The 27,701-nt window shown below is 39.4% G+C and overlaps 1 protein-coding gene across 2 annotated transcripts in view; it reads left to right on the top strand.

Annotated features, from left to right (window-relative positions):
- Nucleotides 1-27,701, top strand: part of INO80 (INO80 complex ATPase subunit) — a 61,359-nt gene continuing 33,658 nt past the window's right edge. Inside the window, exons 1-21 of one of the 2 annotated variants that reach the window (XM_054275291.1) lie at nt 1-230; nt 5,348-5,420; nt 7,454-7,639; nt 8,899-9,065; nt 9,158-9,225; nt 11,272-11,433; nt 13,184-13,304; nt 14,546-14,760; nt 15,765-15,818; nt 16,556-16,759; nt 18,040-18,235; nt 18,437-18,504; nt 18,817-19,026; nt 19,635-19,715; nt 20,847-20,942; nt 23,535-23,594; nt 24,189-24,331; nt 25,381-25,465; nt 25,950-26,067; nt 26,454-26,539; nt 27,469-27,636. In XM_054275291.1, coding sequence (XP_054131266.1) covers nt 7,497-7,639; nt 8,899-9,065; nt 9,158-9,225; nt 11,272-11,433; nt 13,184-13,304; nt 14,546-14,760; nt 15,765-15,818; nt 16,556-16,759; nt 18,040-18,235; nt 18,437-18,504; nt 18,817-19,026; nt 19,635-19,715; nt 20,847-20,942; nt 23,535-23,594; nt 24,189-24,331; nt 25,381-25,465; nt 25,950-26,067; nt 26,454-26,539; nt 27,469-27,636 — 2,445 coding nt within the window. In that variant the 5' untranslated portion in view covers nt 1-230; nt 5,348-5,420; nt 7,454-7,496. The remainder of the gene's footprint in view (nt 231-5,347; nt 5,421-7,453; nt 7,640-8,898; nt 9,066-9,157; nt 9,226-11,271; nt 11,434-13,183; nt 13,305-14,545; nt 14,761-15,764; nt 15,819-16,555; nt 16,760-18,039; nt 18,236-18,436; nt 18,505-18,816; nt 19,027-19,634; nt 19,716-20,846; nt 20,943-23,534; nt 23,595-24,188; nt 24,332-25,380; nt 25,466-25,949; nt 26,068-26,453; nt 26,540-27,468; nt 27,637-27,701) is intronic. The other variant, XM_054275292.1, reaches the window with a different exon arrangement.

Here is a 27,701-nt window from a genome sequence, read left to right as displayed (position 1 = left end):
TGGCCGCCGCCGCCGTCCCAGCGCCCGCAGCCGCCGCCTCCTCCTCAGCACCAGCGCGGGCGCCATCTTGGCGAGGCAGGAGCCGGGAGCGCCCCGCGGCAGGAGACAGGCAACGCCAGCCCCGGCAACGCGGGGCGAGAGGCCGGGTGGAGCAAGCGGGGGAGCGAGCCCGGGAGACACCCCCAGCCCCCCGCCGCCGCCGCCGCGTCGCCGCCGGGCCCGGTACCCAGGTGAGCCACCGCGGCCACTGCGCAAGGGCACCCCGGGCCGGGGCTACTGGAGGCGGCAGTGGGGGCGCCGGCTGAGCAGGCCGCGGCTTCAGCCCCCGCGCCGACCGGCGGCCGCAGCAGCCGGGCCTCTTCTTAAAGAGACAGGCCCCTTCCCCGCCCTGCCCGCCGGATGCGCCCCGCGGTACCGGCGGCCGTGAAGCCGCCGTTCGCCCCCCCCCCCTCGCCCCCAGCCCCTATCTAGAGCGGCGGCCGGGCCCCGCCAGGCGCGGGGGGGGCTCGCCGGGGGGGGGGGGGGGGGGGGCGGGGGCGCCGCCGCGCACCTGCCGGCGCACGTGCGGGCGGTGGCGCGTGCGCGGGTGCGGAGCGGGGGGGGGGCGCGCGCGGCGAGGGCGGCGGCGCGGCCGGGCCAGGAGCGCCGCGTCACCGGCGGGAGCGCGTGCCCGCCGCCGCCTGCGGGGGCGCGCCTGCGGGAACGCGCTCGCCTCCCCCCTCCCCGGTGCCGTCAGAGCGCGGCCTCCGCCCCGCGGCCCGGCCCGGCCGCCCCTGTGCGTGAGGCCGCGTGGCGCGGCGGTGCCCGCAGAGCCCGGCGGGGCGGGGGCCTGGCCGCCCCAGCGCTCCCGGAATAGCCACCGGCACCTGCAGGAAGGGGCCGCCTGCCAGACTCGTGGCGTTGTTGATGGAAAGTGGCTCCCGGGTGCCCGTGAAACGCGGTTCAGCGCTGTGTTCGCGCCCGTGAATGCGCACTTCCCTAAAGCCGCGCTGTAAAGTCCGCTCCTGTTTGACTGCAAACAGGTAGCCTGGTGCAATTGCTCTGGGAGACTCAATACAATTTCTCTTCGTCATGTAGCGTTATACGTGCTTAACGCTGTTGCCTGTCTCCTGTGAATGATTTCTCCCACTGCGGTGTTGCAGATAATAATAACGCCTTTAATTTATTTTCGCCTTGGCAAGAAGAAAATGGTTCAAGTCAAGTTAGTTTTTTTATAGTGAAATATGTATAATTCGGATTTTAGTTTCCTTTCTTACAAACAAATCTGCATGGATTTGTACATCTGATAAGCCCTGTATGTATGTGATCAACACCGTTTTTAACTTCAGCGATTCATTTTTGCTGTCACTCCTTTAGTGTGTATGTATAAGAGTGTCGTGACACTGAGAGGTTGGTAAGATAGTGAGGGAAAAGTACAAGAAATAGAACTGTATCTTGAACCTTTTTCCAGGGCTAAAGAATATTGCCTGTAATTCTTTGTATATTCTCACATGTATTTTGTTGAAGTTGCTGAAAATACTGCCTCCCAATTTTTGATGTTCAAATGAGCAATTTTTGTTCCATTTGAGTATAACATAATACGCTGTAAATTCTGTAATAAGCATGCTCTTTGACAAGCTAGACTACATGCTAGATTAGCTTAGATGGCAAGTGCTCTTAGAGCTTTATTTGGATATAGTTCCCTTTTTGTGGTCTGGGGTGGAGGGAGTAAAAACCAAACAAAACTGAAAATATCCATGCAGTTGTTATTTTGTGTGCACAGAATGGCAAAGTGTGAGGGTAACTGTTGGTGCTGCTGTGTAGAGCAGAGACTATAAATGCATTGTCGGAGGCATCCATAAATACTGTTAACTCTCTTGGGACAAGAATTGCTCTAATTGAACGACTAAATGGGTTTGTTTTTCTGCTAATTTGAACTTGGAAGCAGAGCTCTGATTCGCCTACTTTTGTGTTCAGTATATTTGAAGGTATTCTGCTGTTTGCTGCGTATATGCTTCTGATACACCGCTGTATAGTTTTTCTTTTAAATAATAAATAAGGCCCTATCTCTAACTGGGTTTTTTTTGGGAATTGGGAAATCCAGAGGCAATGCCCTGCTGGCTCTTCTCTGTATTTAAAAGTGATTAAAAGGTGGAACACAGATCACTGAAATGCTGTCTCATTCCTTGGAAAACAATATGAAGCCTTACCACAAAAGCAGAATGGCAAAGTAAAGCATCTGGTTTACCTAGATTTCATTACTCAGAAAAGCAATTAAAATGTCTTTTTTAAATTTCAAACTCAAATGATGTGAACGCAGAGTTTAGTTGTATATACATTAATTTTTTTTGTTCAGCTTGAGGTTAGTGGAGGCTTTCAGCTCATATGACATTTCATATTTGCTTTTTGAAAAGCCATAATGTCTTATATATCCCAGTTATATTTAGGACGCTGCCATAAAAAACCCCCCATGTGGGACTTGGTTTTTACTTTAAAATGTGGTCTGTAGCTCTGGGGAATTGTTGTTAGTGTAACTATGCATTTACCAAAGCAAGCTAAAATGAGTGGGGAAAGGAGAGCATGTAATTCTTCAAACAAAATAGTTCTTCAGGTTTTTTATACCACTACAATTTTTTCTATTGGAGATTATATGCAGTTAAAGAAGTCTGACAAAAATATGCCTAGCTGCTCTTGCTGTGCTAGTCTATGTTTTCCACAGAGACCTTGACTTGGTGAATCTTCTGTTTGGATATATTTGTGTCAGGATTTATTCTGGAGATATTACTACTGGAACATCTCACAGCATTAACTATTCTGCTCCTCCAGTGAGACCTGTATGTCTCAATTCTAAATTTCTTCAAGAAGGAAAAGTATTTTAGGGGTTTGCATAAGTTTGGAAAATCTGTCTTAATAAGTTGGTGTCAAATTGCAAAGCACAAAAACCCCATGTTTGGGAAAAACCCAGAAAACTGCTAAAATTGCAAGGCAATTAAGGTGGCATAGGAGATTGTATTTTGACCAGTTTTAATCCTTATATAGATAAAGCCTTCCATGCTATAAATAAATGAGGAATACATACTTTCTGTGATTTCAGGTTTTTGTCCACATGGATGTTTTGTCAGTGTGTTTGCAGTGATGGTATGGAGAAGAGAAAAGAGGCTGCTTCTGTGGGCTGAAGTACTGGAACAAGTATTGGTGCTCACCTGCCTGGTCACACTTCATAGCCATGCACTCAGTGTGTGGCTAGGGAGACTGAATTACTTTTACCTCCCTGATTTGCCTTGCTGAGAAGAGGGAATGTGCATTAGCTACAGTCCAGTACTTTTTACTTGCATGGCAGCTTGTGTTTGTGCATGTGCCCTCAGCTAGGAGTGGAGTTGTTATCATTATTTACTATGACAGTTGATGTTAGTCATAAAGAGCAGGAAAACTAATCCTCTGGGCCTTATCTGAGGTGTAGAGGTGGCAGCAGCTAAAGGGAAAAAACACAAGAAACTCATGGATGAAAAAGTATTGCTTCAAACAGCTCTGCAAAGCAAACCCCATCCAGCTTGCAGCTAGGCACAAGAGCCAGATTTTGCACTTAGCACTTACGGGGTTCCTGTTTGATACCAGTAGGGAAAGCTTGCTGGACTTCCATTCAGAAATATGCAGTGGATATTTGTTTAAATTGGGAGAATCTACTTTTAAAGCTAAGCTGTTTTAGGAGAGCATGGTTGTGCTGTTTGGTTGGTACAGGTCAGTGGGCATAAAATTTAGACAGCTTGTTATAAAACCGAGCTGCTCTCAGAAGATATCCTTGGAGGATTCTTCTCCAGTGCGGGCTGTTTGCTTACTGACTGGATGCTATAGATGGGCAGACTTGAAAAAACAGGAGTGAGGGAAGAAACCCCACACCTACATTAACATTGAACTAAGCAATGGGACTTTAAGACAGCATAAGGAAGGCTCTTTCAGAACTGAACTTAGTTATTAAAAAAATACAATTACTATGAAAGTGATTTGCATGAAGTTATTACATTCCTGCTGATATTTTACCTGTACTTTTAATAATTAGTGGTCCATATGATACAATTAAATGGCTTCAGTGTGAACTTCTGATTAAGAATGCTAGAAGATTCAAAGTGCCAGCCTGCCAGTGCAGAAGCTATTTATTTCCAAGTGCTGTTTTTCTAAACTGTTAGAACTCTAGGGAAGAGGAAGGGAGAAAGCAAATAACTATTGAATTTGGTACTGAAACTTAACATGAAGCTGGTATATATCAGTAAGAAAGTTGTGATGGCACAAGGATTACTGTGCAGCTTCTGCTCATTTTAACCCTGTAACATATGAGTATTTACCTAAATGTTACCATCAGTAATGAAATCTTTTTGAAAATCTGTGTTTTGTCCTTAAACTGAGTAGACAAAAGGATAGATTTGTTTCAAAAATGTCAAACAAAGGTGGAATGAATGTCATCACCATGTAAATCCACTGAAGCAATATGTTGATGGTGTCATACACAGTTACATACAGTAGTGGATCAGGCTGTGTGCCTCTCGTTTGTTCCTGTCTTCTCTCACTTCAGTGTTCAATCAGTTTTTGCTATTGGAAATCTTTGTTTGTTAAAACCTATAGTGGAAATGAAAGGATAGAGAATGAATTATCTGTCACTTAGCCTTCTGTATTATTACTTTGATCAGCAGAGAAGCACTCTGTGACTGTCAGCATATAAATAAAGGAAGGGTTGAATTAAATGTCTGAATTATTCACTATTCAGTATGCTTGTGTAACACTTACTGAATTTTTTTTGGGCATTGTAAATATGTTTTAAGGATATTGTCAAGCTCTCCTGTGCTTATTTGTTTATTTGGTAGGCAGGATGCAGACTAGTAACTGTTTTGAGGACAAGAGTAATTAATGTTGTATGTACAAGAGTCTTGTGGAGCAATTAAAATAGGGAGACAAGCAAAAGTGTGTCTTTTATATGGGTGAAATACAGAGGAGTTGTGTCAGGTCAAGGAGGACTTCATTAAATGTGGAAATGCAAGGCTGAGTTTTGGGAATGTGGTTTTCTGCAAAGAGCAGACAGGTGAAAGTTGCCATGTTTTTTTGAGTTAACTGTGTTAATATCATACATGCCCTTGTTGATGGATACATTTTGAAATGGAATGGGAAAAGGAATCACCATGTTTGTTTTGCTATGATACTAGGGAGAGATTTTCGCTCTTGTAATATATGTAATTTTTATTAGTGATCATGAGGAAAGGAAAACACCTTTTACCTTCAAGGTGTTATTTTCTACTGCTTCATCAATTATCTCTTCCATTAGAGCACAAGTTTCAAGTTTCCTCTCATTTTTTAACCCTTTTACTTAATTTCTTCACAGAAAGGGTTGTCAAGCATTAGAACAGGCTGCCCAGGCAAGACGTTGGGTCACTGTCCCTGGAGGTATTTAAAAGGTGTGTGGATGTGGTACTCGGGGACGTGTTTTACTGGTGGACTTGGCAGTGTTGGATTAGCAGCTGGATTTGATGATCCTAGAGGTCTTTCCTGACCTAAATGATTTTGTGGTTCATTTTGTGTCTTTCTCTCTCTTGGAAGACTGTTCTTGATTTAAGTTTTTTTGTTTGGTTTGTTTGGTTTCAAATGCCTGTTAAGCGCTATGACGTATGTAGATGAAAGCTGCTTGGAAAATGTGCATCTTACTACCCTTATCATAGGGAAGGCTTTCAGGTGTTGCTAAGTTCTGCTGGAAATGAGGATTCAGTGACAGAGGTCAGTCATTCAACTGATGTCAGGTATGCAAAGACCTAATATGTAGAAAGCTTCAGTCTAAAAATATTTTTTATCACAGAGCTGTTACCTTGTCTAATGAATTCTGGTGTGTTACTGGTTATCCTCTGTGGGTAAGGACGTTAACTCAAGAGCCAGTATTTATTAAGAAATAATACAATTTGCTCTTGTTCAAGCACAGCCATTAGTCTTAAGATGAGGATCACTTATAGTGTATTGTAACTTTGAAGTTCTGAATTTGTTCTGTAATTTTGGAGGATAAAAGACTTAGAGAAGGTTAGACGCTGGGTTTTGGATCTCTATATGTGGAGGGAGAGCAGCTTGAAGATTGGACACTCAATCTGTATGTTTACTTACATAAGCATAAAACAGTTTAGTCACTTATTTAATAATTGAACAAATATATGTCTTTCAACAAATTAATGAGAAGTTTGCTTCAGATTTTGTAGTATTTTTAAGAAGTGATAGAAACTGCAAGAATCCTTCAGAAGAGCAATGAATCTGACTGGTTTTAATTTAAGCATCCTGTTCTAGCGAGAGGTGTCCCTCCCTGTGGTGAGGGTTGGAACTAGATGTTCTCTAAGGGCCTTTCAAACCTAAACCATTCCATGACTTTTGTCCTCCCCCAGAAGTAAAAGCTTTAGACATTTATTTGTTTGTTTGTTTGTTTGTTTGTTTGTAAATATTTAAGATCTTGACAGCACTTTGATTTATAAAGTCACAACTCTGGCTTTGGAAATCACGTACCTTTCTCACTGTTATTATAACAGTGATGGCATCTTTTGTAGTCAAAGAAAAGTAAAATTTGAGTTGACAGAGCTATTTCTGTAACAGTTGTTATGATGTCCTTTGTAGTTGAAGGAAGAGAAAGCTGCAGTTGACAGAGGAATAAAATGTTTTGATACCTTTGTTTCCAGAGTATGTAGTATGCAAATATTGCAGGGGTTGCATTTGGATTTATTAAGAATCTTAAATCCAGAGAACAAATAAAAAAAAGTTCCTACTAGTGGAAAAACATAATGCTAGAATACATTCTAAATTTTTAAATATTAAAAAGTATCTTGAAAATGGCTTTTTATGTATTATTTTTCTTTAATAAAATAACAGTTGTGCTTTAGAAGGAAAGGGTTTTTGGTCAAGTATTTGTAGCTTGTTTGCCAGCAGGTAACAGCTATATTTTCAGTGCTGAAAGAGCATTACTGTAAGGTAAAAGAGAAATATTACAAGTATTCAGTAGACTACAGCTGTGAACTGAATGGTCAAAAAAATAGAGGAGCAATATTTTTAGTAATTCTTCCTTTTTGAGTCAGTTATATATATGCACCTTCTGTTCAGGGTTGAGCATGTTACCTTTAATAACGTGATGAAAGCTTACTGTGGTTGCTTGCAGACTGTCTTCATAATACTTTGAATTTCTATGTCACCACTTGGATTATCATATTAGGTTAAAACAGTGCTTGTTCCAATCAAACAGCAACCACAAAGTCATAAACCAGAAAACTAAGAATCTAGTTTGTGGCTGTGGTAGTACTGTGGTGGAAAGTTGAATGGCAATTTCTGTTTGTTTACTATACCTATTAACTGCAGCCTAAGCTTTTGCCCACAGTTGTCTTGGTTTTTTGTCTTTTTTGTCAATCAGGGACCTGTTTGCTCATTTCAGAGGAGTTGTGGTGCTGATGGCCATTGTTTCCTTTTACAGCTGTGTGTTCAGAGGCACCTGTGCATGAGGAGAAGTTTGTTCTATGGCCTCAGAGCTGGGTGCCAGGGAGGATGGCAGCTGCTCAGAGCTGGCAAAACCCCTCTATCTGCAATACCTGGAAAAAGCTCTGCAACTGGATCAGTTCTTACGACAGACGTCTGCCATCTTTAACAGGAGTATATCCAGGTACCAAAAGCTTTTCTACTCCTTGGGAGTGCCAAGGAAAGACAGGCATTTTTGTAATATTGTTCCACACCCTACACCATATGAAGAATTTATCAGTGACTTGTTCATTAGAAGCTCTTTTGCTTTAGGAGAGGTCACTTGGATCGCTCAGCCTAGAGAAGGGGAAATCTAAACAATACTATTAAATTTAATAGTAAATCTAGCATTAGGTTTGAGTTTTGAAACAAAGCTTTTCTGATTTCTTCTCTCTGGTCACCACTGATAGGACCTGAGGCAATGACATGAAATTTTGTCAGAGGAGATTTAGGTGGGATATTAAGGAAAGGTTCTCTAACCAGAGGGTGGTTGGGCACTGGAACAGGCTCCCTAGGGAAGGGGTCGCAGCACCTGCCCGACAGAGTTCAAGAAGCCTTTGGACAACACTCTCAGGCACATGGTGTGATTCTTGGGGATTCTCCTGTGCAGGACCAGGAGTTGGACTTAAAGATTTTTGTGGCTCCCTTCCAACTTGGGATAGTCTCTTATTGTATAAAAGATTTTGGACTGTGCTTCTCTCAGTTCATAGTGATAATACAGTGTGCTACCAGCTTATATACAAATTAGTACAATGTTTTAAAGCTCTTTTTTTGTAGCTGAGTGGCCAAAACTTTCTTTGTCTGCAAAAAGTAGAATGAGGAAGCCCTAAGTAGGTTTTCAGGGACACTTACAGCCTTTAGTCATAAAGAAAATGGAAAGACTTGTCAGATGCAGAATTTGTCTAAGTTGTAGCAATGAGGCATCATCAATGTGTGTTTCTGTCCCAAAACAATCAAATATTTAATTTCATCAGTGTTTCAGTATTGCAGAGTTACAGAACTGCTAACAGAATGGGCAATTGCTAACAGATATATTTATAAGCATGTAGTAAGACCCACAAAAGGATCAGAAAAAGTATATGTACATTTCTTACATGTCCCATTGAGTATGACAATATTATGCTTTGGTTTGACTTGCATAGTTCATGCTTCTAAAACTAGACACCTAGTTGAAGACTGGAGGTGCAGGTTGATAACATAGCGAGGCTGATCTCATGGTTAACTGTTGCTAAGGGGTAAATGGGAAATTATTAACAGCAATATTTCTAATGTGTAGAATTACATATGAAACAGTCTCAATTCTCAAACCTTTAGACAAATGCCCATATGTAAGAAAGCTGGATGGTCATCTTCTCTTTTGAATATTTTCCTGTCATTGTCACTGTATTATGGATCTTCTTGCAGTGATGAAAGTGAAGATGGATTGGATGACAATCCTTTGCTGCCTCAGTCTGGGGATCCCCTGATGCAAGTTAAGGAAGAGCCTCCAGACTCCTTGCTTGGAGAGTCTTCTGGAGCAGGGAATTCTGGGATGCTGAACACACATTCCCTGAATGGAGTACTCCAGCCAGGTGGGCGTGTATTAGGTTGAGTCTTGACTTTCTTTGGGTTAGTCTGGAAAAGCATTATTTCTAAGAACTTTATTTTTTTTTTCTGTAAACAGAACCAAAGTCTGAAAAAGGGAGTTTGTATAATTTTTCCAAACTGAAGAAAAGCAGAAAGTGGCTGAAGGTAAGAATATTGGAAAGAAATGCAGCTGTTGTGGAATCTGTGAGTAGAGTTACCCACCTAGCCATTCTCAGTCATTTACCAGCAGTCCTGGCTAACCAGGGAGATCCTAATTGGCTGAAAGTTTGCAAACATGACAACCATTTACAAGAAAAGCTGGATGTGGGGCCTAGGGAACTACAGAACTGTCAGTCTAACCTTGGTGCTTTGTGAAATGTTATGGAGTGTTATATCACACAGCATGTGCAAGATAACCAGGGGATTAGGCCCAGCCAGCATGGGTATATGAAGGTTGGGTCCTGCTTGACCAACCTGATCATATTCTGTGACAAGGTGACCTGCCTAATGGATGAAGGAAAGGCTGTGGATGTCTTGACTAGACTTCAATACAGCCATTGGCACCATCTCCCACAGCATTTTCCTTGACAAGGTGGCTGCTCACATTTGGATGGGTGCATGGTTTACCAGGTGAAAAACTGCCTGCATGGCTGGGCCCAGACAGTGGTGGAGTTATATCCAGCTGGTGGCCAGCTCCAGTGGTGATCCCCAGGGCTCAGTACTGGGCCTGGTCCTGTTTATTGTCTTTATCAGTGATCTGAATGAGGTGATCAAATACACCCTCAGTTACTTGCAGACAAGTTGGGTGGCAGTGTTGATCTGCTGGAGGGCACGAGGGCACTGCAGAGGGGTCTGGATCATGGGCCAAGGCTGATTGCATGAGGTTCAATGCAGTGAATATCCTGCACTTGGGTGACAACAACCCCATGCAGCACTACAGGCTGGGGGAAGCATGGCTGTAAGGCTGCCCAGCAGAAAAGGACCTGAGGGTGCTGGTTGAAAGCAGCTGAACATGATCCAGCAGTGTCCAGGTAGCCAAGAAGGCCAATGGCATTCTGGCCTGTATCAGCAAGTGTGGCCAGCAGGACCAGGGCAGTGATTGTCTCCCTGTACTTGGTGTCCTGGTGAGGCCACAACTCGAACCCGTGTCCAGTTTGGGCCTCTCAGCAAGAGAGACATTGAGGTGCTGGAGTGTGTCCAGGGAAGGGCAGTGGAGCTGGGGAAGGCTCTGGATCACAAGTCTTAGGAGGAGCTGCTGGGGGAGCTGGAGTATTAAGCCTGAAGAAAAGGAGGTTTGGGGGGACTCCATTGAAGGGAGATTGTAATGAGGTGAGGATGAGTCTGCTCTCCCAAGTAATAAGCAGTAGGGCAAGAGAAATGGCCTCAAGTTGTGCCAAGGGAGGTTTAGATTTTATATTAGTAAAATTTTCTTCACTGGGGAGGATGGTCAAGCATTAGAACCGGCTGCCCAGGGAAGTTTTGGAATCACCATCCCTGGAGGTGTCCAAAAAGCATGTGGATGTGGCACATGAGGATGGAGTTACGTGGTGGGCTTGGCAGTTAGTTTACATTCAGAAACTGAATTAATTTTAAATTAAACTAATATATTATAAAAGGTATTAAATGGAGATTTGGAACTTGACTGAAAATTTGTTTTTACGTTGAACTCACTACAAGGTCTCAGTGAGGATGGCAGAAGAGAGTGGAATGGTGGCTTTATGCGGTCTTTGCGTTTTCACTGTATTGTAGCCATCTCAAGTTAGCAAAAACATGTTGCCAAGAGGTCAAACAAGAGCCAAACTTGCAGAAACCGATGCAGGTAGAAGTGGTAGAATAGCAGGACAAACTACAAATGGGGTAGGGAAGCACCTGCAAATGACACATCACAAAATACCCCTGCTGTTATCCTGGCTTTTTTCACTGCTGCTTTGCTGAGACCACAAACAGACAAAGTGGACTAAAATGATTTAACTGTCACAAGCTAACAGAAAACTACTTTCCTCCAAATCAGAAAATGTGTATTGGATTCACTGCTATACAGGTCTGCTCCTCAGAAATCTATTTTCTGAGTCTTTTTAGATGGACACGTTGTTAATGCTAAGTATCATTGTTGGGTGAGACCCACACCCATTTATTAGGTAAAGGCTCAAGAGTCCTTTGCATAAATAGGGACTTGGGATTGTTAAATTAGTTCCCATTTATTCTTGTTAGAGTATCCTTCTGAGTGATGATTCCAGTGACACAGATTCACCAAGTGATGAGGATGGAGAGGAGGAAGAAGAATTTTCTCTTTCAAGGGAGGAACTTCACGATATGCTGCGATTACACAAGTATAAAAAATTGCATCAAAGTAAATATAGCAAAGACAAGGAGGTAAAAACAATGTCTACATTTTCTTGATTTTTATTCTTTCCTTTAACTGTATTATTTTAACTGCTCTTATGTTTTTATCAAAACTCATAATTTTGTGAACTGGAAAATACACTGTTTGGTAGACAGTAATTGTCTAACAGCACTTTTAGACTAGGGTTATTGAATCAATTACATACATAGAATGAAAGATGCTGTGAATCTGTCAGTAATGTACACAGCTAGTACTGGCACATGTCATATATAGTTTCCACAGTGCTTTGTCCCAGTCACTAGAGCAAATACTGGGTGTTAAAATGCAAGATTTGGATGATATATATGCAATGTATATGAAAATGGAGATGCTGTGAGTTAAATTCTAATACAGGTACTAGCTGCTATTCAAGTGTATTTATATCATCATTAAAGTGATGAATAGTAAGGTGATGTTTACAATCTTGAAAGGGAGTCCCTATTTTACTATCTTGTCATTTTCTGTCATGATTTGAGATTTTACTTGACTCTTTTTCTTTCTTTTTACCTTTTTTGTTTGTTTGTTTTGGACTTTCTTTTGATATTTTCTTTCTTTCTCTTAGAAGAAAATAGTCTGCTGCATTTTTGCATTTTTCTTAATAGTAAGCCAAATGCCATGGCTGCTTTGATTCTAATAATGTATTTTTTCAGATTATAAGGGCTTTTACAGAAATGTTCACTGCTGATTTGAATTGCAACAGAAAGTCTTAGATGAAGGAGATTATCCTATTCTGTTATCTGAGAATGTGTCTGAAGTTAAAATTTGTCCTTCTGTTTTATATTCTTTTTGAATCTCTCCAGAAGAGTGAAGAAATACTTTTCCACACAGGTCTTTGCTTCTCTCTACTTCTTTCTTTTGTTTTCCTGTAAAGCTCTGAACCAATATTAGCTTCTTGAAATATTGCATAGCTACACAAATATTCATACACCACATTTTTAAACTGGTCATAGCTTTGTTAGATTTTACACAAATACTTATTTCCAGACTTGTAAGAAATAACACCCAGTGAAATTAACCAGTGAGAGATTGTTAGATCAGCAGTACACAGTTATGGAGGGAGAGGAACATATATCAGAAAAGTTTGTTTATGCTTGTGATCTCACTTTTCAGAAATCTATTAATTTTAAAGTATGCTTAGATTTTAATTAGTTTATTTCTGAGCAGTACTGCCTTTAATTTGCCTGTTTATGTGTAACCTGTATGGAATTCTTCACTACTTCATTTCAATAATGCTGGGAGTCTACTGGCATTTTTCATCATTTAGAGGAAAAAATGTTGAGGCAGCTGTATTTTTACCTGACAATCTGAGTGTTCAAGTTGTTTGTCCTTGTGGAAATCTTTTAAATGCCTTTTCTTTAAATCTGTCCTTTTACATCCTTTGGAATGATAAAGTAGAACATGTATGTAATTTGGGAATGCAGGCCAAGCAAATGTTGGGTCCATAACTGGACCTCTTCATGTAGTGTGTTGTCTTGCTGGGCAGCACCTTTGTGGAAAAGACAGAGCAGTATGTTCTGAAAGTGCAACCTTCACTGCACCTCTTACTTAACCAGGTGGGCTGGGTTCCCTGTGCTCAACTTGGAGCCCACCTCTGGGAGCAGTGGTTTCACTTTAGACTCTCTGATAGTTGATAACAAATGCAAAATATGGAGAAGTGCATGCTTCCTGATCTCTTCTTTATGTTCAGGATCTGAGCTTGTTTGGGGGCTGTCTCTGTTACCTGCTCACTCTCCCCTTCAGTTGCAGCAGTACCAGTACTACAGCGCAGGGCTGCTCTCTACCTACGACCCCTACTATGAGCAGCAGCGCCACCTGCTAGGGCCCAAGAAAAAGAAGTTTAAAGAAGAGAAAAAAATAAAAGGTAAAGTAAGTCACTAACTTCATGCTTTTAAATGGCTGCTGGGATTTAACTTCTGTCCTACGTCGTTTCCTTTAATTAAACATAAATGTTCAAAACTTCTGGGTTTTGCAGGGAAATACCAAGTTCTGGCAAAGAAAAATGTCTTCAGAAAATATTGTGCTTTATCATCTGGCTTCTAGAAAGCTAGGGTGGAAAAAAGGTGTGTGACTGGAGAGTTCATGGCTCAAGATTTTCTTTGTGGACCTTATTCAGTAGTTTGGAATCTATAAACATTGTTTCATATCATGGACCATTTACTCAAGAGTGTTTTGAAAACGTGATAGGTCCTTGAAAAGTTAAAGAGCTTAACCAGTACCTGCTGCAGTTATTCCTGAATTTGTAGTTTTAGTGATTCGGAAGTTTCAGGGGGTGAATGTTTTCTGGAAAATAGAGGGAACTTGGAGTTGATGTTTGATGTCATTTAGAATAGAATTATATCTCTGACATAACAACTGGAGTTTCTGAGATGTACATTTGCAAGGAAATACAGTTTCCTTTCTTTTTTGGGCTGGCAGTAGTTGTAAATCTGTAAAGAAGCAGAGAAGGCTATGAGCTGTCAGCATAAGGTGAACTCTTAGCGTAAGCACTTAAGTTTGAGCTGTGTTTTAAAGGGGTTATTTCAGGCTGGCTTCCATTCTTTTTGCAGGTTCCTTTAACTCTGGTGTTTTTTTTCTCCATTATGCTTGCAGCATCCATAATTTTGCATACTCACAGTGAATATTTTTAATATCTGATACCACTATCAATTTCCTCTGAAAGCTGGTTTGATATGACAATGTGCCAATATCTTTCAATGCAGTCTTCTCTTTGCTGAGAAGTTTGCTTTGAGACTTACTGTACCAAGTGATAATGTTGTCACCTTTAAAGAAGTCTTAACCTTTATGTAGCTTTAAGTAGAATTTTGCCGCAAAGCAAGGAGCATGCACCAAGTCTGAGACATTTTAACTCTCAAGGCATGTTTCCCTGGGTGGAAGTAATTGCATTTCACCCCTCTATTAAACAGGAAAATCTTTCCTTTATAAAGTACTGAGGAAATATCTAATAGTATAAATTAACTGTACCAGAATTGGAAAACATGGATAAGTTTGGCTTTTTTCTTGATTCCACATATAAATTGACTAGGAGAATTTACTCAGGAAAGGTGCCTGATTAAATGTACCCAAAAGTAGAAATGTATTTTTATGATTGTTGTTGCCATGCAGGCAAGTTGAAAAAAGTAAAGAAAAAGAGGAGACGGGATGAAGAACTCTCTTCAGAGGAGTCACCACGACGCCACCATCACCAGACCAAAGTTTTTGCCAAGTTTTCCCACGATACACCTCCACCCGGGCCCAAGAAAAAGCATTTGTCTATTGAGCAACTTAACGCACGTCGGCGCAAAGTGTGGCTTAGCATTGTTAAGAAGGAGTTACCAAAGGTGAGCTTGGCTAATGGCAGTAGATCAGTGATGATAGAAGAAAGTGAAATAGGAGATGAACTTAGTGGGGACTTGACACGTAGAAAAACAGAGTAAAATAAGGCCTGATTTTTCCGGTGGTCATTAATGACCTAACTGGAATTATGCAATCCGTAAGCAACGTGTAGTTGAAATATCACCAGTGGTACCTAAACGGATCATGCAGCACATGCTTTGCTGTGGCTATTCAAGCCTCGGCAATGAAAGGTGCAGGAAGCTCTAGCAGGTTCTCTCACTGATCTGCAGGATGGCAGTATAGACCAAACCACTATCTAGGTTTACAGTGGAGTTCAGAAAATGGGTGTTTCAGTCACAACACCTGTGTTTTTCAAATCTTACCTCAGAAGCAGATTAGGGAAAAGTGTTTGAAGTGTTTGTATCATTTACAGTACAAGCTTCAGGCACATTTGAAATAGAAGGCTGGATTCACTGTTGGTAGTTTCCTGAGATGGTCAGAGTGGACCTTAGAACCTGCTTTTTGAAGTTCACAGTCAGCAGACTTTGAATTCTACAAGTCATGACTGTGTCATCCTGTATGGACTTAAAGGCCTAACAAAGGATATGTGCAGTGAGAGAGACCATATTTTTTCAAAAGATGAATTTTGATCATGTGAAGGAGATAGGATCTACATAAATTCTTAACATCTTTGGGAAACAGTGGAAAATATTGTTTCCCTCAGTGATAAAAATGGAATAGGAGACCTCTGCTTTGCAATAGTAGTAATTAAAGAAACAATTGTGAAAAAAGAGGTGTTTTGCATGCTTCCTTCAGGATTTGGAATATATTTATGTATGCCTTCAGTAATTTAGGGATGAAAAGCTGTTTCAGTCAAAATGAAAAATAATTAAGTAGTGTCCATGACTGAAGTTGGTGCATGTACCTGCTGAAGACTAGATAGTGATTTTTTTAAAATACTGTGAAGCTATTACCCTTTAACTAATTTACAGGTTGTGCTCTTTTACAGGCGTACAAACAGAAAGCTTCGGCCCGTAACCTCTTCCTAACCAACAGCAAAAAGGTAGGTGGTGTTTAGTTTCATACTGTTCCTTGTACCGGATGTAATAAACAAACTGTAACCTGTTTCTTACAATACTGTCTATACTAGCAGGGCAGTATAGGAGAAAGAACTGTATACAAGTAATTGTGATTTATTATAAGGCTTTTCATTTTTTAGCTGTGTTGTTTTGTCTTGTTTCATAAGCAACAGATAAAACAAACAACATGAGTTCCTTTCATGAGATCTTTCTGGATTTTAAAAGATTTAGTTTGTACATTTTAAATTTACTAATCTTTGATACTGTACATTAGTGGCTTTGGTACACTTAGACTTTTGAGTTGCCCACCTATCCACTAATTAAAACTTGCTGGTTTTAAGCATTCGGGTTGAAATCAAAGGGGTTCTTGGAATATTAAGTGCTTTAATTTAGATAAATATGTAGAGGACCTGAGATTTTATATAGAGCAGTTTTCAGCACAACTGATTGCAAAAGCAATCCATCTTCTCATCAGAGTCTTCTCTGAGAATTGGCATTGTTTCTACCTGGAGAACTTTGCTTACAAACAGCTTTCTGAGTACTTTTCAAGGGTTATGCTCAAGTGTCTCATTCATTTATATTGCTGCTGAGTAAAGTATCACAGTTTTTTTCTCTTTTGAAGTATCAGACTTGGTTATAATTAAATCTGATACTGTTTCTTGCTGGCTTTCTTTACAATCTGCCCATTTTATCAGTGTTCCCAAATCTTATTTCCTACTAGCTGGCCCACCAGTGCATGAGGGAGGTCCGTAGAGCTGCTATCCAGGCCCAGAAAAACTGTAAGGAAACTCTACCACGAGCACGTCGTCTCACCAAGGAGATGCTTCTCTATTGGAAAAAGTATGAAAAGGTGGAAAAAGAGCATCGGAAACGAGCTGAGAAGGAGGCTCTGGAGCAACGCAAGCTGGATGAGGAGATGAGAGAGGTACAGCAAAATCACATATTGCTGATACTTCATATGCTGAGGAGACACAGAAGTGACTGGATAATTTGAGTTTCTGAATCCAAGCCATGAAATTCAGTTACTTGTTCTGTTTTGGTGCTATTCCACATATGTCTTCTGCTGTCTTATTTTTATTTACCTAATTATTCTAATGTTAGCAAGAGGTGATTAAAAAAACCCTTCAAATTGCATAAATTCTTTATAATTGAGTGAATTTGAGGAAGGAATCAGAAGCTGTGCATGTCTCACAAACATACACAGCTCAGTGTTGGTAAGGGCCAACATTTTGTAATGGTTTGTCTCTGGATCCAGAAGGGAAGACACTTTTTCATTGACATTGAATTTTTTGTCCTGTTCTTTTTTTCTCCTGCTGCTGTAAGATGATTCTGTTATTTATGTACGAGACGCAGAATTTTTTTGTGCTTGCCTTTTTGTTAGCCAACTGGCAACTTCTTGGACTCTATTACAGAGTAAAAGGGATTGAATTCAAGAGAGTTTCCTTGTAAAAGGTCTCTAGTGAAACTGTGGTTGTTATTTTAGATATGTATACCTTATATGAGGAAAGGTTGGATCTTAAAACTAAATATAAGGTATTATAATGCTTAAATTATGCTTGCATTTATTGTGTTCCTTTCATTCTTGCAAATTCATTAACATTTGGTAAAGTTTTCTGCTGACTTAAATAAATAGACAAATTTTAACAGTTGCATTTTTTGCCAAAGCCTAAGGGTGAATAGAGCTTTTGCAATGCCTTGCTGAATGCTGAGTAACGATAATATCTCAAATCTATTACTTATTGATGTACTCATGTGTACTACCATAATTCCCTCTACTAATAAGTAACAGAATGTGGGAGTGAGGTTGCCATGAGAGCATTTCTTAACTGCTGAGTTCCTTTACTATAAACCACTAAAGTCATGCTATTTTTTTGTTGATATTTTTATTTTTCAGTGTAAACAAAATTTTGAAACTTTCTTTTAATGGATTATGGTGTTTTTTGTAATGATTACTGAATTAAAAAAAAACTTTTCATTTGCAACATTTTTATATTTTAGTATAGATATTTATGGAGTTGGTCAGTGTTCTTATGTGCAACTAATAATGTAGCACTTCAAAGTGATGTGCTTAACATAATCTAAATAGATTGATTGTTGATACATTATTAGATGATTTTTTTTTTTGTTTAATTATATTTTAACATTGAACTCTTGTCCTGTCTCTTTTTCCCCTTCTTTTGTTTTTGGTAAATGCTCTTCTCTTAGGCTAAGAGACAGCAGCGAAAACTGAACTTCCTGATCACACAAACTGAGTTATATGCCCATTTTATGAGTCGTAAACGAGATATTGGACATGATGGGATACAGGAGGAAATCCTGCGCAAACTGGAAGACAGCTCTACCCAAAGGCAGATTGATATTGGTGGAGGAGTAGTGGTCAACATCACCCAAGAAGATTATGGTAAATGATTCATCTACAGTGCTTTCCTTGCACTCTTTTGAAATTTACTGTACTCTGTGTGTTACCGTGAAAACTTAACAATTTCAAGCACAATAATTGCAGCAGTCTCTCTGCAAGGAGGACTGCTGCAATTATTGGAATTTATCTGTGTGTTTGGTTGGTTACTGATGCAGAGCTCTAATATGGGTCTGGTATTTTCAGATAGCAACTATTACAAGGCCCAAGCTCTGAAGAATGCTGAGGATGCTTACCAGATTCATCAAGCCCGGGTATGTATTTTTTTGATCCATGAAGTAGAAGAGCAAGCTGAGTAATTGGCAGAAGCCACAGTACCAGGATCTTTCATAGCAGTCAAGTCAAACAGGTTAATCCAGGGACCAGATTTGAATTTAATTCCATATACACATTTTGTGTTATACCAGTAGAACACAAGGCTACTGGGCTTGTGGAACAGACTCATTTTCTCTTCATTTCTGACGAGTATCATGTCTTAATGTGAGTTGTAAAGCCCTTTACACTACAGTTTCTTGATAAGTTAATATATTCACCATCTTATGCATTACCTTCCTCTTCCTGTTCAGACCAGATCATTTGATGAAGATGCAAAGGAGAGCCGGGCAGCTGCTTTACGGGCTGCTAACAAATCCGGGACTGGATTTGGAGAGAGCTACAGTTTAGCAAACCCATCTATCCGAGCAGGAGAAGATATTCCACAGCCTACCATTTTCAATGGAAAACTGAAAGGTTATCAACTGAAAGGCATGAATTGGCTGGCCAACCTATATGAGCAGGTATATTAGTACATCTTGCAAATTTTTATACCTTCTGGGATTATTGAAGTCATTAAAGTTAGCCCAAAAATCGACTGTTTTTAAAAATAGACTATAGTATAGTTGATATTTAATGTATTTGGAAAAAAGAAAAGTACTAGGTAGGCCATGTACCAGTTCTTGATTATTCTTTGATTATTGAATCAAAGTTCTTGATTATTTAGTACATAACAGCTTTGAATGGGGCTTTGAGTTCAGTATTCTTTGTGTGGTTTATACAACTGTTTATCACTTAGATCATACATGGAGGAGAATTTTCCTGCTTGGAGTTGCATACTGTTTCAAGCTTGGGTCAGCAGATAGACTGCAGGCAGTCTTGTCCTTGTGAGTGTGCCCAGGTCACAGTGGGATCATGAAGTGCAGAGAGGCTTAGGGGAAAACTAAGACTGAGAGATGAATGAAATATAGTTGAGATCAATTACCTCTCAGGAGCAGATGCAAGAGATGATAAAGTTTCAGAGTTGTTACAGTGGGGCTGTTCCCCCTCAGTTCAGTAGCAACTGTTTTACCAGTTCTTTGTAGTTTAAAAAGTAGTTAAGTGAAGGTGTTCATTTATGGATCTTTTGCAGGGCATCAATGGAATCCTGGCAGATGAAATGGGTCTGGGTAAAACAGTACAAAGTATTGCTCTCCTTGCACATCTGGCTGAGGTAGGTGGGTTATACCTTGTTCCTGGGTAGTATGTTTGATAGAAGATGCATACTTTTCACATGTTGGAAATGAATTTTGAATTATAAAGCTTAAATGTCTTAAAGGGTATTTTATACATTGTTTCCACATGGAGCCATTGAAATAGTTACAAATATGAATGTTTGTCAGTTTTTATTTATATAGAGTTTTCATTTATTCACAGAGTAAAATCTTCTCACTTGCACTGAGTGTAAAAGCCTCAGGAGAGAACACGCACACTTGATGGTTCACTGAGTTTTACAGATCAAAGTGCTCAGATTCTGAGCTTCATGGCAATTAGCATTAATTTCCATATTCCAGTGGGGTTTTGTAGGAAGCATGGTGATTCTTCTGTGCCAGGGCAGACAAACAAAACAGAATTAACAACAGGAGCTTACTTCTTAATGCAGAAATAGATAAATTTATTTAAAAAATAAAGGTCTTGATTGCAATCCAGTCACTTGCCCTAAATAGGAGATATCAATGAAGTGACACTAGAAGCAAAATTAGCTGCACTAGTGACCAAATTGTGCGCATTTCTTTATGTTTCTGCTACTGTTGGCCAAAATACTGTAAAAGTGTGCAGAGCTGAAGGTTCTTGAGCTCATCTGTATAGAGAGAATAACAAGATAAGCTTGTCTTCCTGTGACACTGCACCTTGAGGTTTTTCAAAGGTTACACAGCGCTTTGTTCTTCTGCCTCTCCCTTAGGAGGGCCAGCTTGTAACTGCTAATATATTAATGGATCAACTCAGTTATTTACCAGAGAGCACTGTAATTTGTGATGTGGCAGAGCAAAGTTTTTCAATATGACCTCAAGTTCTTATCAAAACGACAGGGGCTGTTAGTGACATGCAGGTGGCAACTCTCAGAAACAAAGGAGTTTGTTCTGGGAAGAACTTTGCTGTTATGAAATAAGTTTTGGTTGAACATTAGATCTGCTCTGTTTGATTTTGTATCACCCTGCTGTGCTGGAAGAGTTTTGCTATTTTGCATACAGTTCCCTCTCGTGTAGTCACTGTCATTTAGTAGATTTAAAGCCATATCAACCATCTCTTTATCACTTCACTTCAATTATTTTTTTAAATTTAATTTTTTATGTGTGTTTTCCAGAGAGAGAACATCTGGGGACCTTTTTTAATAATTTCACCTGCCTCTACTCTGAACAACTGGCACCAGGAGTTTGCCAGATTTGTACCTAAATTTAAGGTAATAAGGATGTCCAAGAAATTTCTTTCTGTTTCCTTGAGAGCAAACCATGTTGTTCTCCTGAGTTCTGTATCATATCTGGGTGCTTACTGAATATGAAACTCTGTAATGGGCCTGTTTCTGGTATTTTTTCCCATAATCCTGTTTTTTTTCTGAAGTGTTTAATTATTTAGGGCTTGAAAATATTCTGACTTTAATCACATGGTTTTCATTTTGCATTGACTTAAAGACACCTCCTCAGTCAGGAACTGTAGTAGGTCAGCAAGTGGGTGTGTAATTGTAACATGTGGGCCTGGCAGCAGAACCAAGAATTACATACTGAGTTTTGTGTAATGTCTTTGGGGTTAGAGCTGTGTTTTCAGTCATTCATGTGAATTTGAGTCAGATAAAGATTGTATGTGAACAAACACTGAACAGATAACAGGGAAGTAAAATGTAGTTATTACAGAAAAATAGAACAACTATGGACATACAGTTAATAATCAAGGAAAAGCAGAGAAGTGAAGCACAAATAGATAAGAGCAAAAAGATTGAAAGAAAACATGGAGTTTTTCAGGTATATTGTGAATGTGAAAGCATAGTAAATAGAAATAGTAAACAGTAAATTAGAAAGCAAGGAACTATCAGTTACTGAAAAACAAGCTGCTTACCTGTCCCCCAGTGGAAACATTGGAGTGTTGCAAAGGAAAATTTGAAAAGAAATGTGTACTGCTAAAACAGTGCTGTAATTTCAGAATTCAGGATAGGCAAAGGTGTTAGAAGCTTGCAGTTACATCTGCAAAGAGAAACGGATAATAATTTTAAGTATTTGGGTTGTTAACATAATAACCTTTGATATAAAGAAGTCTTGATTATTTTTTTTTTGAAACATCAGATTTGCCTTTTTACAGAAAACAGTAGAAGACACCTAGTTGTGAGTAACCAGTATACCAGTAACATCAGGCTAATTGTTTGAATGTCTTGGCTACTTAAAAAGTATGAGGAACAAACTTTGAATGTCTAACTATAAGTGATACTTGAATCTGGGGCAAGGCAAAATTAAAGGACTTAGCTTTTACCAAATAGCTTGCTTTGGAGACCCTGGTGAGATTGTACATTGGTTGTGGTGTTGTTTAGTTTGAGGTATCTGTATGAAGAGAAGTTGTGCTAGAGCATAGTTCAATACTTTTTATTCCAGTGACTTGTATTTTGGAATAAATTGGCATTACTGAGCCTTTAAAGCAACTAAGAAATTCAACTGAAGAAATTCAAACACTTGTGTTATTGAGGAGGTATTCAAAAGAAAAGAAAAGCCAACACAACCTAAAAATGATCCATTCATGTCTTTTCATAGCCCAAAATAATAGGGGCTCTTGATTAAAAAACTTGAGAGCTGTTGGCCAATCTGTCTGCTTTGTCTCACTTCTTTGATCTATTCATTGTATGGAATAGGCAAGCAACTGTTTATGCCTTCTCCTTCTCAGGAATGAAATACAGCAAATGTTTGAAAAATGCAGTCAGGATGCTTGTGAAAAGATAGTTTTCTCTTTTTTGACTTAAACAGCAAACTGTTTATATCATTGTATAGCTGTTCTTTGGCATGCTGATCTTATTGCATGCTGATGTTTACCTCATCCATGCAACAAAATGTATTTTAAAAATAAGTTTTCTAAACTTTCTGTCACATGTTTATAACTCCAATCAATCTTTTTTTCAACCAGTTTTGTTTCTTCCTCTAATCATACAGAAGTGTGCAGTCAGTTCTGCTTGTAGTAAATCACAGTGGATTTATGTCCCTGGCAGAATATGTAAACAAAAAGACAAATCACTTTTTAGGCAGTCTGGTTGTTTTACAAACAGAACAGTGGAAGAGTATTCAATTAAAGGCTTTTGGAACTTGTCAATTGAAGTTGTAAGACTTTTCACCACCTCAGCAAGCAGCATTCTTCCTCCCTCCCAAACCTCCCAGTCTTAGCTGACTGTAAGTCTTTCCTCCAGGCAGGAGATGGCAGTACAGTGTTATTAACCAGTGGCAGGATTCAGTGCTGTGCAAAGGTCTGAGTAACAGTTTTGAACTGCAGATAGTTTAAAGGCTTTCTCTGGCGGTAGTGGTTGATCTTAAAATTCTTATATTAAATATATTCATGCCAGACATTTTAACTTCATCTCAGCTTTTTGGGGTCAGTTCTGAAATAGAAAACCAACAGGACCGTGGAGGTTGTTAAACAGGCAACAAGCCTTCTAGTCCTCTAGCTTTAACTATAGCAGTTGAGTGCAGACCTCATTCTGCCATAAGCAAAGTATCATTTTTAATTTTTGGAAAAAAAACCTGACTAGAAGGTTTGTGCTAAATGCTAATGGACATTTTTAGATTCTCATCATAGCTTGATCAGGCCAAGTTTCTTGATGCCTTCTCCTGGAATGCTCTTTTTATTAAAGTAAATTAAAGTATTTTTAAATGCTTTCTGATTTTTCTCGATGGTATAAAGATAACTTCCCTTTTTGTTGTTTTGGAGAAAGAAGTATGTCATTTTGTAGACTACAGACTATAAAATTCCAGAGCTGGTGTCATTATTTGAAAATAATGTCTTTCTGATTTTTTTACTTTTTCAGGTGCTACCTTATTGGGGAAATCCCCATGATAGAAAGGTGATCAGAAAGTTCTGGAGTCAGGTAATGCCAGCATGAATGTGTACTTTGACTGTTTTTCTCTGTGCACAGTAAACCAGAAACTGTTGCTACATGTCACCAAGCTAAGCTAGTGGTGTGGATGCAGAGTTTCTTAATTCCTGGAGTAACATTTTCATTAAGATAATGAGGTGGAAGACTTCTCTTGTGCTGAAGAGCAATACCATACAGGGCAATTGAATGTGGTGTGGGGTTCAGATGAAGAACTAGACCTCTGTTCTTCATCTGGAAGTTTCAGTGTCAAGGACTGTTTATTCTGTTTGAGTAACCAACTTGGGATATCCCAATGCAGAATCCCTGCAATTCTGTCAAGATTGTTCCTTATTTAACAATAGCATTTTGTAGGGGTCAGTACCCACGTCTTGTCTTGCCTTGCATATTAAGAAAGGTCTGAATTTGTTTAAGGGCTGAAGTCCAGGTCCACTAGTTGAGTAACTGTGATATAATTAATTTTACAAGTCAGCTGTGAAAAATGCAATAGTAATGAGAAGATTGTAAAACAGAAGTCTGAAATTGCAGTGAACTCTTGACAATGTACCTACGTTATGTGGACATTTGTTTCTCCTTTTGTGGTTGTAGAAGACACTGTATACTCAGGATGCTCCTTTCCACGTGGTAATTACCAGTTACCAGCTGGTAGTGCAGGATGTGAAGTATTTCCAGCGAGTGAAGTGGCAGTATATGGTGCTGGATGAAGCACAAGCACTCAAGAGTAGCTCCAGGTAATAAACTAACTGAAAACAAAATCTTTTCTGTGTATCAGCCTCTTGGAGGAGTATCAAGAAAGCATCAAGAGAACATAAATTGATAGAAGTTAAAATTGACACACATAAGACCCCTTAAGTATCTAACCCAGTTAAATATCTGTATAACTCTCTGACACGGGATAGATTCATTAGGTTTTTTGCATTTAGATTTTCCAAATATGTAAAATGTAATTAAAAAGTAGCTCTGGAGCAGGACAGTTAAACAAAACAGTGTGAAATGTTGTTCACTTTCCCTCCTGACTACTCACATAATTCTGCCTAGTGAATGGTCTGTAGTCCTTAGCTTGTATTGCTTATATTGGCTCCATTAAATGCATTATTTTGATTCCTTATTCAGTGGCACTTCCAGACATGAATGAAGGTCAGAATCCCATGAGTACTGTTGGCTGCAGTAAAGCCCAGTCTGTGTTATGAGACTCTATGCCAGAAAATTTTCTGTTTGTTTTCAAGTAATGGATTTGTCTGTCTTTATTTCTGTAATTGCTTTCCCATAACCTTTGTTCAAGTTGCCGTAAGTTGAGGACTACTTTAGATGCAGGCTGATTCTGACCAAAGTTTGTTTCTTCAGCATTCTTGGGAAACCACCCCTCAAAGATTATTTTAATGTATAGCTCAGCACTCCTGTCACAGTAGCCTATATGCTTCCTCTTGTAAAGTATGAAAAATACATGACATTCAGATTCAAAGTACCTGTTTCTTTTGGAAAGTTAATTATTCTGATCATGAGACTTTATTAATAAGCATTTATTTTAAAAATGAGTAAAAAAGATATTTAGAAAAAATATAATAAATTACGCACTTTTATTTTTTTTTAATTGGAAAAAGGTTATTTTTTCCTGTAGTTGTCTTTTGAAAGACTGGGGAACAGCTGTAATAGTTTTGTCCAGTGGCTTCCAAAGATCGTTTGGGAAACTCACTGGAAACAATTTGCCTTAAAATACCTTATGTTTCATATCATTCTACAGTTTTCTCTATAAATGATTTTTCTTGCTTTTATTCGTCAGTGTTCGTTGGAAGATCCTACTACAGTTCCAGTGCCGAAACAGGTTGTTGTTGACTGGTACCCCAATCCAGAACACAATGGCTGAGGTATTTGGGAGCTCAAAAGAGTGGATTTTTTCTTTGTAACAATAATACACACTAAATATATGTAAACAGTTGAGAAATCTGTTGTATTTTTGTGGTTGCGGGATCATGCTTGTAGCAAACCACTGGCAGACAAACATGGGATCAGCCCTGGGAGGGAAAAATATGGAAACTTGCCACTAAAGATATTTGAAGTAAAACTTAGATTAGATGAAATCTAATTCTGGTGACTTTTCCTTTTGTTGGCTGCAGTAGTTAGAATGTGTTTGTCACTGCTTTCTAATGGGATTCTGTTAAGTTGATATCTGTGGCATTGTGGGGGGAGGCAGGAAGAGAATGCAGCTGGTGTTTTGTTTAATTTTGCCATGTCTCATGATCTAGTGAAGTCATTTTGCTTATGAAGAGCTGCAAGTTTTTGGGATCCCCAATTACCGTATCCACAGTAGGATGACTTTTGCTAATCTGGTGTTTTCTCCTCTTCTTTTAGCTGTGGGCCCTGCTGCATTTTATCATGCCAACACTGTTTGATTCCCATGAAGAGTTCAATGAGTGGTTTTCTAAGGACATAGAGAGCCATGCAGAGAACAAATCTGCTATTGATGAGAGTGAGTGCAGTAACTGTTATGATTTTTATATTAAGAATCTGTTGCCTTTTTGAACTAAAAATGGCTAAATTTTCTATGAGATGTGGCATCTAAAGCAGAGGATGCATAATGGGATTGGAGATGCATAATTACTGGATTGCTGTTGATAGTTTATGTTGAAATTTCTGTTTCTGACTGTAATATAGCATGTGTAATGCATAGAAAAAAACAGTGTAGCACAGCACTCAAAAAGAAAAATCAACAGAGAAAAATATCAACTCTATGCGGTAAGAACTCAGATGGGGGAAATGGCTGAGCAGTTAGGGACTTAATTTATTGTAAAACACTATATAATTTTCCTTTCTGATTAAGTAATTGTTCTTTCTTTCCCCTTCCCTTTATTTCAGACCAGCTATCCCGCTTGCACATGATCCTGAAGCCTTTCATGTTGAGAAGAATCAAGAAGGATGTGGAAAATGAGCTGTCAGATAAGGTGAGAAAAAGTATTTCTCTGGAATGGGTATTACAGCTCTATTGTCATAGCTCTGTTCTCTGATCTGGTTTTTGCAAACTTGTTTGTCAGTCTGTATACCTGAAATCTGACTGTAGACTTCTCTTCACTTTCATGCACCTCATCCCAGCAATGTCATTAGATGTGAATGTAACTGAAGAACTTCTAATTAATAAACATTTTTCTTGGGAAAGTATTTTGTTACCTGTTAAAAATGAAATATCTTCAGTCCTGGTTAAGTTGACAGAAGTATCCCTAATGGCCGTGAAGGAGATTAATACCTCAATTACTGGGTGATAAACATTTCCAGTTGCCTTTGTGAAGGATTTGGCATGGATTTAGGATTTTTTTTTTTTTTGCTTGCCTGTACAGAGAAATACATAGTGGCAGCATCATGCTTTTTTCTCTTGCCAGTCTCTTAATTTCACATGGATGTTAGCAATACTAGATGATCTTGTAGTCAACAGTCCCCAGGTTGAGAGACATTGGCTGAGAGACATTGGCTGAGACACTGTTGTTGTGCGATGCACGGTCACTGCTGTGGGTCCTGGCACTCCTTAGCATGGGTCTAAGTGGGGAGCTGTAGGATGGCAGAATTGAAATCAGATTTTAAACTGATCAGCTGCAGGTGTGATGTCAGAATCTTAAGAATCCATCTGTTTACTCAGTTGTGTTCATGTACTTTTAAAGGTCTGTCTCCCACATCATTACACAAGCCTTCCAAAACACACCTGTCAGTCAAGTTCTTTCCAGGTTAGATCCTGAAATGCACATCGAATGCAACTGCCTATAAATGTATTTTTTGATAAAGTTGTGTTTTCCTCAAGGTGTGTTTCAGCTCTATGTACACTAATGTTATCATCCTTCATTTTAGAGAAAGAAATGGCTAAATCTTCATTATCATTTTGCAGATTGAAATTCTTATGTACTGCCAGCAGACAAGTCGACAGAAGCTCTTGTACCAAGCTCTGAAAAACAAAATCTCTATTGATGACCTCTTGCAGTCATCAATGGGCACTACTCAGCAAGCACAGACCACCACTAGTAGTCTCATGAATCTAGTCATGCAATTTAGGAAGGTAAGGCTATTTTAAATAATAATTTTTGAAAAGTATGATCATTGGTTAGCACCAAACTAAGATGT

The sequence above is a fragment of the Melozone crissalis genome, unplaced genomic scaffold (genome assembly GCF_028551555.1).
Source record: "Melozone crissalis strain CALT ecotype California unplaced genomic scaffold, PUWL_Pcris_2 ptg000018l_1, whole genome shotgun sequence".
In the NCBI taxonomy this organism is placed as follows: domain Eukaryota; kingdom Metazoa; phylum Chordata; class Aves; order Passeriformes; family Passerellidae; genus Melozone; species Melozone crissalis.
This window is presented reverse-complemented; position numbering and strand designations above follow the sequence as displayed.